At 39.5% G+C, this 14007-nt stretch overlaps 1 protein-coding gene across 1 annotated transcript in view; it reads right to left on the bottom strand.

Annotated features, from left to right (window-relative positions):
* The window catches only part of LOC102274865 (cytosolic beta-glucosidase), an 84220-nt gene extending 75521 nt beyond the window's left edge, over window positions 1-8699 (bottom strand). Inside the window, exons 1-2 of the mRNA XM_070371887.1 lie at window positions 8645-8699; window positions 8046-8273 (exon numbers count right to left, since the gene is read on the bottom strand). Coding sequence (XP_070227988.1) covers window positions 8046-8273; window positions 8645-8699 — 283 coding nt within the window. The remainder of the gene's footprint in view (window positions 1-8045; window positions 8274-8644) is intronic.
* Window positions 8700-14007: the final 5308 nt, after the last annotated feature.

The raw sequence follows: 14007 nt of genomic DNA, 5'->3' as shown, positions 1-14007 counted from the left end.
TCCAGTCCTACAGCCACAAGAAACTGAATTCTGCTAACAACCTGAATGAACTAAGAAACCGAGTCTCCCTTAGATCTTTGTAAAAGACATGCAGCCTGTAAGCACAGAGGTATTTATTCTGGAGAGACCTGTGTCAGACTTCTAACCCACATAATTCTAAGGTAGTAAATTTGTGTGATTTTAAGCAAGTAAGCTTGTAATAATTTGTTGTAGCAGCCATGGAATACTAACACTCACCAAAGTTTATAAAGCTTTCCTCTCTCTGTAAAAGATCATTCCACCATTCCATCTCTGGGCCTCTGTAAGCCCATATTTCCTCCTTTGTAAAAGGGAATATCCAAAGATCTGTATGATGGAATCATCTTGATATTGGACTGTGTTAAGGTTTTCATAGTCAATGCCTTCCACTGGCTTTGAATATAAAAATAATATCAGTTTTTGTGTTTTGTATTCATACTATACATACATGATGTCACACATTTTGTTTAATCCCTGCACTAAGTCCAAGAGGTAGGCATTTTTAGTTTCAATAAATATATGAAAAAATGGAGATTCAGAAAGTGAGTTCCAGATTTCAAGTGACAATGTTTACAGATAGCAAAGCCAACATTTAAAGCCAGTCTGTCTCACTATAAAGACTGAGCTGTTCCCACTGTGACATTCCCCTTCTTACACTAACGTTTCTGAACCAAAATCAGAGTGATACTGTTTTCCTAGCCTTAATAATCACCTACTTTGGATCTGACTCATAATATCATGGGTTTTCTTATTTCTGGAGGAATCAATGATTTATAAGCATCATTTAATATGATGCAATCATTAATGATGGCAATCAATGTAACTCAAACAACATGATGATGTGCAATTGAATTGAAGATTTAAAAAATTTAAGTAAAACTTTTTCTAACTCATCAACATGGCAGAGCAACAAAGCATTGCATACTTAATATTTATCATCCCAGAACTTTACTTCTGGATTATTCAGCTTATTCAGTACTCCAGTGAAACCTTTCCATGATGAAATGGAGTGAAGCATTGAAGACCAGAGCTCCAGAGTCAAACAATTAAGACAAGGGATCATGGACAAATTACATGACTGCCTCTCTACACCCACATCTCCTCATCTCTAAAAGAGGAATAGTAATAGCGTCACCGCAGGAGTATTTAAGCATTGAGAACAAATAGAGAGTTCTCTAGCTTTACCAAACTCATACAATTCAGGGTAACTCATTCTATCCATAAATACGTATTTTTGTTTTTTTTGTTTTTTTTTTTTTATTTCTTGGTTGCATGGCATGTAGGCTCTTAGTTCCCAAACCAGGGATTGAACCCTCTGCGTTGAAAGCAGAAGTCTTAACCACTGGACTGCCAGGGAAGTCCACATAAATATGTATTTTTAAATGATCATCAGTTACCAACCTGAAACCCCAAGAAGTCAAATGGACCCTGTTCTACATCTTGATATTTAGGGCAGGGTTATTGTAAGTATTAAAACTTTCATAGCCTTCTTTCACAGTTACTACCATCACCTTTGCTTTAATTAAACCCATTCCTTCTTATTTGATCTTTGAAAATATGAAGCATGTTTAAGTCAAAGTCTTTTGGAAATAGGGAAAAGAAGCCCAATCAGATTAACTCAAATGTAAAGGTGGCATTAGAGGCAGGAGGCTGACTGGTAGGGAATGCAGTGACCATTATTTGAAATGACAGAGAGATATCAGATACCAAATGACAGGAAATAATCACAACTGGAACTTAAAGCTGGGAGCTGAGAAAATCTTAACCTCTCAAAATAGACTGATGTCTCCCACCTTAACTTCCCTCAACACATCTACTCCATTCCTCTCCTGCTCAAAAAACCAGTTTCCTTTGTGTAGCCAATTTGTTACGGTCTCAAAATGGGCATCCTATCTGCCAAGACTACCTCACAGCCTTAGGGCCAACCACCCACCAAATCAGGCTTCAACTCCTCAATTCCAAACATCCCTGAGACAGGGAGGCAGTTGAACAGGATTATCTTTTCTAATGAAGTTACAAAATTTATATGTCACAGGGAAATAAGTTTTCCTCCATCCAGTCAGCTGTGGCCAAGAGCGGAACAGGGTTATATAGAACAAAGAAATGGGAAAATTCCCTTAAAAGAGCATGCGGCTGAAACTTTCGAAGATAACGTCTCAGTTCATAAAATAACTATCCTGAAATTCTTCTAGTCAAACTGTAAATGTCTTAATGAAGGATGAACTTTGACCTAGTGCCTACCTGTGTCAGACATATAATTCTCTAGGTTCACTCCTCCTTAGACCCAACCACCAATTTCTGTTGGCATAGTCTCTGTGTTAGTTTCCTATTGCTGCTGTAACAAATTACTACAAACTTGGTGGCTTAAACCAACACCGAGTTATTATCTTACAGTTCTAGCCATCAGATGTCCAATATGGTTCTCAACTGGGCTAAAATCAGGATGTCAGCAGAGCTTCATTCCTTCTGGGAGTTCGCAAAGAGAATCCATTTCCTTGCCTTTTCCAGCTTCTAGAGGCTCATGACCTCTTCCTCCATCATCAGAGCCAGCACTGAAACTCCTTGTTTCCTGTCTGACCTCTGCCTCAGTTCTTATACCTTCTCTCTCTGACTATGATCCTCTTACTTACTTTTTTAAGGATCTGTGTGATGACACCTATCCAGATAAACCAGGATAATCTCCCCATCTAAAGATCCTTAACTTAAGCACATCTATAAAGTCCCTTTTATCATGTAAGATAATATATTCAGTTTCTAAGAATGAAGACATGGACATCTTTGAGGGGGCATCATTCAGTCTACCACGCTGCCCAGTATAGAGTAGGAGATTAATAAATACTCCTTTAGTTTACTTAACTACCATCCCTCTAAGTGTGCTAATATTTTAAATCTTAAAGTGTGAAAGAAATTCTACATAACCATTCCTTTTCCTTTTCCCTTTCTATTTCCAATAATTGGGTCTTCAGCTAATCACTTGAAACTTACATTTGTGGCAGATATGAAAATGCACTTGAACAGTTGAGAAATACAGAAATATGTGATTTCAGTTGCCAGCTCAATCTCTTCTTGTTAAGCCTCAAAAACTTGACATTTGAAAGAGAAAAGCCATGTAATAATTCCACTTTATAAAATATTCTTCCAATTTGGGAACACGGGATTTTATTTACACATTTCCAAATGTCCTCTCATTAAGCTTTAAAATAGGAAGTCAAATACAAAAACTCGAGTTTCTTGGAAAAGACAGTGACAAGGATTCTCTAATTCTTTACATGCTCTTTGAGAAAATGTTTAAACAGAAAAAACAAATGATGGCCTTTCTGAGTTAAAATAGTTCCAACTGCTTCAACAGATCACTGCACAAGAATGAGCAACCACTTATTGAAATTCTGCCTACTGGAAGCACCTCCAGTGCCCTCTTGCTCATGGAAAAGTCTGTAATATTAATCAGCTTTGGCTTTACAAAAGCTAGTGCCAAACATAAAAAGCTCAGTGCTGAGACAATGTGATCCCCAAGTGAGAACTGCACCAGTGAATCCCTCACATTGTCTGGGTGGCCCCAGTGACTCCAGCCCCCTTCCACCACCACTCTCTACCTTCTCTGCTGCTCTGTTCTTGGACATCTAATCTACAGTGAGCTCCATGAACCTCTGTGTATCTGGAGTTGGTGTTAAGTAACTAGACATGTTAAGGTATTGCCACAGGTCCATAATCCTTTATCTGAAAATCTTGGCAGCCATGTTTTCAGAATTTGAGGATTTTTAGAAAAGAAACACAGTAAATATTGTATATTAAGTTTAACACCCCCAATAGGGATAGGTCAGTATCCCTTAATATTTCTGCAGTAAAACAGATAAATATTCTAAGCAAAATAAACTGAGATAATGTTAAAACTTTGCCATCAACTCAGGTCAGCTTTTGCTGCCTACTTTGTTTTAGAATTAAACTTAGTAAAAAACGATTCAATATTCAGAACCTTTTGGATTTTAGAATTTCAGATAAAGAATTATGGATCTACATTAAGGTGGTGGGTTTTTTGTTGTTGTTGTTTACCACCCAAATGGAAACTTAGTAAAAACTCCAAACTCCTAGAATCATAGGCTAGAGCAGTGGCATGAGTTTTAGTAATGTAGTGCCTCTACCTCATGTTACTATCAGGGAAATTGTAGCACAAAGCATGTGTGTGTGTGTGTGTGTGTGTGTTAGTCGTTCAGTCATATCCGACTGTTTGCGACCCCATGGACTGTAGCCTTCCACGTTGCTCTGCCCATGGGATTCTCCAAGCAAGAATACTAGAGTGGGTTGCCATGCCCTTCTCCAGGGGATCTTCCCAACCCAGGGATTGAACCCAGGTCTCCTGCATTGCAGGTAGATTCTTTACCATCTCAGCCACCAGGGAAGCCCAGCACAAAGCGTACAAGTGGTTTCATGTTGTAAATGTCTCTGGAACCTTATGTTTTTGACATGAGACAGAACTAGGTTGAACTCAGCTCTAACTAAAATTGTTGTCTTGGCAAATTTATGCCCAGTCTTACACCTCAGATTACCATGATTCCCTCTGTTTAGGGAAAGCCCTCCTCACTCACAAGGCTGTTAGGAGCATTGACTCAGCAAAAGCAGGTGCAGTGCTTGGCACAGGGAGCTGCACACACTATATACTCAAGAAAAGTCAACCACTACAATGGCAACCCACTCCAGTACTTTTGCCTGTAGAATTCCAAAGACAGAGGAGCCTGGTGGGCTACAGTCCATGGGATCACAAAGAGTCAGACACGACTGTGCAACTAACTAACTACCCTTAGAGTGACCTTTATGATGGTTATTGATCTAATTCAGTTAAGTGTTTCCTGAATTCCTCCCTGCAGGGCACTGTACTAGGTCACAGGAGTAAACAAGGCAGACCTATCTGCCCATTACCCTGTAAACAATTTCAGGGATTCTCTCATATTTCTGTTAAGAGTATGGAGCACTGTCCCTGACACAAAGTAGACACTTGATGTATGTTTGCTGGGTTGAATTAAACACAAAGTGTTCACAATCAAGCAGGGGATTTAATAATGCCAGGAGTGTAGAATGTAAGAAATATTTTAAGAGTTTTTCAAACCACTATGAGAATTTAAAGAAAAAAAATATTTTTTGTCCTGAAATGGGGACTCTAGGGAAGAGAACACATTCGTGCTAGACCTTGCACTGTGTGCTGTCCTTAGTCCTTTAGTCGTGTCCGACTCTTTGCAACCCCATGGACTGTGGCCCACCAGGCTCCTCTGTCCATGGGGATTCTCCAGGCAAGAATATAGGAGTGGGTTGCCATGCTCTCCTCCAGGGATCTGCCCAATCCAGGGATCGAACCCGGGTCTCCCGCACTGCAGGCAGATCCTTTATCATCTGAACCACCAGTGCTAGACCTGAAAAGTATACAAAACATTTCACAGGTGTAATTGGGAACTTTTTTTAAAAAGCCATTCCAGGCAGGAGGAAAAACTTAAAAGTTTTTCTTCAAAAGTGGAAAATTACATAGCATGTTTAATAAGTAGTGGGTTATGTGCTTAGGGCATTGTGTGGAGGAATTGCATAGACCACATGCATGGGGGGATTTCAGCCCGGAATGCCTCAGAGGTGAGTCAAGACTAAGTCAAGTAAAACCTGAAATGATATATGAAGGAGTTTAGATGACTAAAAAAATTTTATGTTGCTTTGTTTTAGCAGGAGATGATGCAAGCCAGCATGTCTTGGGCCAAGCTTTCGGAAAATTGCTGTGGTGGCATTTTGCACGAAGGATTAAAGGACAAAGAAAGAGAGTGAGAGTAGGTATATCCATCAAGGGCATATCAAAAAGCCCTTGATGAGGATGAAAAACATCTAAACCAGGGCAGGGAGAGAGAAGATGACTGGAGCGGGCAGGGGGAAGAAGTTAAAGAGGCATAAGAAGAATGGATCAGATTTGGCAACTAGTTAGATGTAAGAAGAAAAGAAAAGAGAAAACTCAGAGATTACTCGTAGCTTTTAATCCTTGAAGGTTATGAGGGTGCCAAAGAAAAGAGAGGGTACAGATGATGGATTAAGACGGTGGAAAATTATAAGTTAATTTTTAAACTGAGCCACAAATTACCTCCTGTTCAAAGTCAAAAAATAAAACTGGCCGCTGATGCCAAGAAAGGAAACCTTTAACCAAGAGCAGTTAAAAACAGGGCCTAATGTCTTTAGAATCAAGTCATGGGCCTGCTAAACTTGTATTTTTCTTATCTGGGGGAAGCCATGGTGTGGTGCATCCATAGATGGTGCTTCCATTTCACAGTGCAGAGGTTTCCCCCACCTCTACACTGAAAGCAAGCGCACAAGTCCACCGAGGAGCTGTTATCACAGGTTGTTCTCACTACATCTGTTGTTGTTGTTTTGTACAGGAAAGCAGATAACTTAATCAAGGAGAACCTCTCCGTTTCAATGCTGTCTTTTTGAAGTGCAGGTGTGGTGAGGCAACCTCGCAGTTGTAAGATGCTGAGAGAACACGCCTCCCAAATCCTGCACATTAAGCACCCCCTTGCCTCACCCTGTCCCAGCCCTAAAAGTCATGGGAAATCTTATCCAGAACAAAGGAGCAATAAAGGTTCTTTATGAAGAAGTCATTACATTGTCATGCAGGGGTTACAAAACTTTTTCTATAAAGGACCATGAGGTAAACATTTCAGGCTTTGCAGGCTGTACAGTCTTTGCCCCAACTATTCAATGCTACCATAGTAGTGGGAAAGCAACCTCCAACTACACATAATGAAGGGGTACCGTTGTACTACAGATAAAACTTTATTTATACAAATAGGGATCAGGGCAAGTTTAGGTCTCAGGTCATAGTTTGCCAACTCACATTGTGTGGAAGGAGTTAGCCAAACCTTAGGCTTAAATTCCAGATCCACCCAAAAATACAAATTTACAAAATATCTGGGTTTGAACATGCACCTCTGTAAAATGTGATACTTATACCTTCCTCGTTGATTTGTGAGGTTTAGAGAAAATATATGCAAAATGCTTCATAAATAATAGGCTTTCAAATAGGGCAATGCTGCTAAGTCACTTCAGTCGTGTCCGACTCTGTGCAACCCCATAGACGGCAGCCTACCAGGCTCTGCCATCCCTGGGATTCTCCAGGCAAGAACACTGGAGTGGGTTGCCATTTCCTTCTCCAATGCGTGAAAGTGAAAAGTGAAAGAGAAGTCGCTCAGTCATGTCTGACTCTTCGCGACCCCATGGACTGAAGCCTATCAGACTCCTCCGTCCATGGGATTTTCCAGGCAAGAGTACTGGAGTGGGGTGCCATTACCTTCTCCAAAATAGGGCAACAGTCTTTTTCATTACAAGGCATAAGAAGAATAATAACTAACACTTATTGAATGCTTTCACGCTATACCAGCTACTGTGTAAAGCACTTTAAAAGACTGTTTCATTTACTCTTCCAACAACACTTGGAAGTAGGAGCTATTACAGTATCCCTTTCTCCTCATGGGGAAACTGAGGCACCAAGCGAGGTCCACGAGATGCTCACAAAGATAGTAAGTGAAATCTCTGGCACTTAATCCAAAGAGAACAGATTCCAGGGCCTTTGGGGCCAACCTCTGTGCTAGCTAATTAACTCCACTAATTCAGCTCCAGTTGAAATGCTCGGAATCTTCTCAAGTTCTACAGGGCTTTTCATGACTTATCATAGCATAACACAACTGAAAATAGATTATGCACAACCTTTGGAAATTCACCTTCAGGTCAATACTCAAGTAACATTTTACATAAATAAAACACTTATTCCAACCCACTTCATGTCCATCTATTTCCACCCCTCCCAACAAAGATCTCCAGTCGAGGGAAACCAGAATAATACTGGAAAAGTTAATGGAAACCCATTTCAAAAAATTTATCCCATAATCGCTCTAAAAACTTGCAATCTCAAAGCTATACTGCAGAATAGCATCCTGGATTAATTATGCCAGACTGCAGCAATAACCTTGAATTAAAGCTGCAACCTTCTATTTTTAAGAAACACTTGCCTTTCTGGTTGATGAAACCTGTCGTCCCATCAGGTAACAGACGTGACCAGGAAAGAGAGAAGCGGTAATGAGTCAATCCAAGCTGTTTGATACATTTCAAATCTTCCTCCCACAGAGTGTAGCTGCCACAAGCTACATCACCAGTCTGGTTCTTGAAAACTCTCTCTCCTCCCTGATGGGTGAATGTGTCCCAGACACAAGGGCCTTTTCCATCTGCATCCCAGCCTCCTGAGAAAAACGAAGAAAATGAAACCGTTACACTCTTGACATCAAGAGGCATATGTGGAATGTAAATATTTGTCACCAAAAGAACATCCCTCATTAACTCAATGTACCATATTGATAACTTTAAAATATGTCTTTAAAATAACATGCATGAGTGGGTTATGTGTTCAGCTGTCCTTGATCCCTGAAGCTGACTGGTGGCAAGTGAAAAATTATTGCATAATGCCGCAGCATAGCAGGCTTTCACGGTTCATTATCTGAAGATCTCCCAGCTGGTAGACAGAGGCAGGGCTCAGCTTATGAGCGTCTGAGTTGAAAGCATCTCCTTCTTGTGAACATTTCTCCTGGCCCTGACAGACACACCTTGTCCTCACTGTGCATAAAGCGGTCTCTGGACTCTATCTTTGACCCTTGACACCTGAACTCCATCTTCCTGTCCTCTAACCATGGAGCCTGAGAAGGTCCAGTCAGCGATTGTGGGAAGGGTGTTAGTTCCTGCCATTTTTGAGATGATAAAAGTATCCTACATTCATTTATTCACTCCTCCCTTAATTCAACACATGCTCTGTATCAGGCTCCAAGCTAAGCTTAGTGGATACCAGGGTGAACTCTGCTGCAATTCTTGTCCTTGTCAATTACATGAAGTTATAAAACAGCCAACGTAATGGTTCCTGCAAGAAAGACAGGGAGAGGTGTTTATCCAGGTGTGGGCAAGAGTCAGAAAATTCTTAGAGAAGACACTCCTAGACTGAATTCTAGAGGAGATGTTGACTCACCAAAGTGAACTGCTAGGAGGTAGGGGTGAGTGAAAATAGAAAAAAAGAGGAGCTAGGATCAGAATAAGCCCAGAGGTAAGAGAGAATATCACACATTAGAGGGACAGAAAGCAACAATTACATTAGATTTGAAATATCTGTTCACACAGAAATTTTTTCTAAAATGGTAGTTAGAATCCATTTTATGGTACAAACGATTAATTTTTTAAAATCTCATGACTCTTTAATTCCACTTCTAAGGGCATACCCTGAAAGTGTGCTCATATATTTTCACAAAAAGATTATATGAGATTATTGAGGCAGAGTTTTCTGTCACAGCAAAATCCTGGAAACAACCTATATCCTACCAACAGAACAGATAATTAACTTTAGGTATATTCATAGAGAGGAAACACAAATAAGTTGTTACAGTGAATGAATCAGAGCATAGATAACCCTTCTACTCTCCTCTGACTGTTTGTGTCCCCCCAAATTCAGAGGTGGAAATCCTAACACCCAGTGTGAGGATATGGGGAGGAGCTTAAGTCAGGAGAATGGAGCATTCATGAATGAGATTACTGCTTCTAAAAAGAGACCCCACAGCACTCCCTACCTCCTCTGCTCATGAGGATACAAGAAGCCTGTAATGAGGAAGAGGGTCCTCACCTGGCCATGCTGGCACCCTAACCCCAACTTACAGCACCGAGAACTGTGAGGGATAAATGTGTGTTGCTTACAAATCCCCTGGTTTATGGTGTTTTGTTAGAGCAGTCCAAATGGGCTAAGACACCCTCAAAACTATAATGTTAAACTAAAGAAAAAAATCAAGATTTAAAATACATATACAGGAATGAATACATGGAGCACAGGAGATTTTTATGGCAGTGAAACTACTAAAATTATGCATGCCTTTTCCTCTGGGCAGTGGGTCTGTTCCCCTAACCCCATGTTGTTCAAGGGTGGACTCTATTCTGTATGATACTATAATAGTGGGTACATGACATTATACATTTGTCAAAACCCACACACTGTGAACTTCATTGAATAATAATGTGTCAATATTCACCCACCATTTGTAACTAACGACCCACACTAATGCTAGGTAGGGGAAATTGGGGGAATGGGATACATGACAATTCTGTACTTTGTGCTCAATTTTTCTATAACTCTAAAATTGCTCTAAAGTATAAAGGTTATTAATTTTTAAAAAATTATATACAGTACTGTATCATTTTATACAAAATATATAAAACTAAAGATGGATTTTCTGAACATATACATATGAGGTAAACACATAACACTATGCCTGGAGATGATCAGGTCGAGCTGGTGGCTGCCTTTGGGTAGAAAAGGCAGGGAAATGGAAACAAGCAGGAGCCTGAGGGCCCTTTGTATCTCTTATGTTTCACTCCTTAAGCTGGCTAACAGGTATCTAAGAGGCTGATGATTACATTATCCACAACCATTTTTATATACCTAAAATAGTTCAAAATGACTTTCACGCAAGAAAGGAAGTCACAGCTAGAGTAAATAGACTAAAACAATTATAGGAAGTTTTTTAGGCCTACATTTAGCATTAACTTTCTCATATTTTGTGCACAATTCTGATAGGATTAGACATAGTCTCCAGACCAACAAAAAGACAACATGTGCTATAATTAACAGGAGAGAACCATGGGGACACAGGAAGATGGCTAAAAGAAGGAGCTCTGACAATAGCAAAAATGACAGTTGATATAAAGGCAGGGTACTAAAGATCTATACAAAGAAATTATGAATATTATAGATTATTATACTTTAGGGCCATATCATATAGAGGCAAAAAGCTTTATACATCCCAATGGCTCTCAAGTTATGTCTATACTGATATTCAATCTTAGAATGAAATAGGTATGAATACTAAAATATAACTTCAGTCAAGCATGGTATTCATAGTTTGAATAATTGATTTACAATAAATGAAGGAGCTTAATCTCAGACAGTTTAGGCAGTTGTCTGCTGGTAAATATTAACAACTGGTTGTATATTAAAAAATGTATGTACCATTATGTATACATATTTATTACAAATTATATTGGTATAGAGGTATATTGGGATAAAGGACATATAATACACAATTTCCAAATAACAGTATGCAATGCTGTTTACTGTATATTCCTTATAGCCCGTTGATTCTCATAGAATACTTGTTTAGATTTTTGACAAACTCTTATATGGGGAGCCAATCTACAATATACAACCTGACAAATGTGAGTAGTTCTCATGTGACTGTTGACTGGTATCTTTGCTTAAATTAATGGGTACAGTGAAAGGAAAACAATAATATATCAGAATTTCACTTGTTCATCAGTGACATGAGCAATTTTCTTGCTAAATTGGTAATAGTTTTCAAACACTGGAAGAATATTCCCTTGATTTTTTTTGTCCTACTCACAATGTAACAGTTACAGGTATACTACACATACATTTACTCTGCATTATTTATATTTTACCTGTCATTTTCTTGAGTCCAAGCAACCAACAAAACAATAAATCAAATGCTGACTTGTAGCACTTGCCAATTTCTGTGGTGTAAATACTTGCTGCTAAGTCACTTCAGTCGTGTCTGACTCTGTGTGACCCCATAGACAGCAGCCCACCAGGCTCCCCTGTCCCTGGGATTCTCCAGGCAAGAACACTGGAGTGGGTTGCCATTTCCTTTTCCAATGCATGAAAGTGAAAAGTGAAAGTGAAGTCAGTCGTGTCTGACTCTTAGCGACCCCATGGACTGCAGCCCACCAGGCTCCTCCAATCATGGGATTTTCCAGGCGAGAGTACTGGAGTGGGGTGCCATTGCCTTCTCTGGTGTAAATACTTACACATGACCAATTTCAGGCACCCCACAGGATAGCACTGAAGGCAGAGTTGCAAGGTGAACAATGGCACATCATTAGACAGTATTTCTTCTGTACAGGTACAAGAGCCTCAAGGGCACAGCTAATAATAAAATGTGTTAAAATAATTAGGAGATAAGGATTTGAATATTTATTATCTTTGTTTTTAATATAAATTATTTATTTATGTTTATGTAATTGAATCTTTAATACTGGCTATATATCTAAGAATCAGCTCATAAGGGATTTTCCTGGTCATCCAGTGGTTAAGAATGGGACATGGCAAGGGACATGGGTTCAATCCTCGGTCAGGGAAATAAGATTCCACATGCTGCAAGGCAACTAAACCTGAGCACTGCAACTGCTTAGCCTGTGTATTCTAGAGGCTCAGAGCCACTGGAGAGAAGCCCATGCACTGCAATAAAGAACCCATACACTGCAACAAAAGATCCTACATGCCACAACAAAAATCCTATGTGCTGCAACTAAGACCTCATGCAGCCAAATAAATACACATTAAAAAAGAATCAGTTTGTAAAATTAATGAAAATTTAACAGTAGGCACTGGTGAGCCAGTACAAGCTGGCCTCACATATCACCAATAAGTGACTTACCTAAGACAACACTTTTCATTAAGTGGTAGAACCAAGATATGGGGACTTCTCTGGTGGCTCAGTGATAAAGAATCCACCTGCAATGCAGGAGCTGCAAGAATTGCAGGTTTGATCCCTAGGTTGGGAAGATCCCCTGGAGGAGGGCATGGCAACCCACTCTAGTATTCTTGCCTGGAGAATCCCACAGACAGAGGAGTCTGGCAGGCTACAGTCCATAGGGTCACAAAGAGTTGAACATGACTGAAGCAACTTAGCATGCACAGAACCAAGATGTGTTTCAGAGCTGTCTGATACTGAAGTTCAAGTCCTTCCACTGGACCACACTGCTGTTAGTAATAAAGCCTGACTGATGAGTCAACTGACACCCATGCTACTCAATGTTAGAAGCATTAGAAATGAATAACTTGACATGCATTTTGGAACACAGTCCTCCTTAAGTGCTTACAATAAATTTTGCAATTTTAAGAGGTCAATGTCAGCAGGAAAATGCACTTATGTGGTGTAGTTTATTCTAGGTGTATACTAGATGAAGCATGTATAAGCAACATTGTTCTTATGAGAACCAGAATGTGAATAAAAAATTAACCATTATAGTTGAAATTTTGATAAAAGAAAATATGTATAGTGGCCTTTTAAAAATATATATAGTATACTAACAATGAAAAATCAGAAAGAGAAATTAAGGAATCAATTCCATTCACCATGCATCTGCCTGCAATGCAGGAGACTCAGGTTCAATCCCTGGGTCCAGAAGATTCCCTGGTGAAGGAAATGTCAACCCACTCCAGCACTCTTGCCTGGAAAATTCCATGGACAGAGGAGCCTGGTAGGCTACAGTCCTTGTGGTCACAAAGAGTCGGACATGACTGAGGAACTTCACTTTCTTTCACTTTCCATTCATCATTGCAACAAAAAGAATTAAATGTCTAGGAATAAGCTCACCTAAGGAGACAAAAGAACTGTACACAGAAAATTATAAGATGCTGATGAAAGAAATCAAAGACAATATAAACAGATGGAGAGATATTCCATGTTCCTGGGTAGGAAGAATCAATATTGTGAAAATGACTATACTACCAAATGCAATCTACAGATTCAATGTGATCCCTATCAAATTACCAATGGCATTTTTCACAGAACTAGGACAAAAAATTTCACAATTTATATGGAAACACAAAAGACCCCAAATAGCCAAAGCAGTCTTGAGAAAGAAGAATGGAGCTGGAGCAATCAACCTTCCTGACTTCAGAGTATACTACAGTCATCAAGACAGTATGGTACTGGCACAAAAACAGAAATATGGACCAATGGAACAAGATAGAAAGCCCAGAAATAAACCCATGCACCTATGGGTACCTTATTTTTGACAAAGGAGGCAAGAATATACAATGGGGGAAAGATAGCCTCTTCAATAAATGGTGCTGGGAAAATTGGACAACTACATGTAAAAGAATGAAATTAGAACACTTCCTAACATCATACACAAAGATAAACT

The sequence above is a fragment of the Bos mutus genome, chromosome 6 (assembly GCF_027580195.1).
Source record: "Bos mutus isolate GX-2022 chromosome 6, NWIPB_WYAK_1.1, whole genome shotgun sequence".
Lineage (NCBI taxonomy): Eukaryota > Metazoa > Chordata > Mammalia > Artiodactyla > Bovidae > Bos > Bos mutus.
Note: the sequence above shows the minus strand (reverse complement) of the source record. Positions and strands in the feature narration are given on the sequence as shown.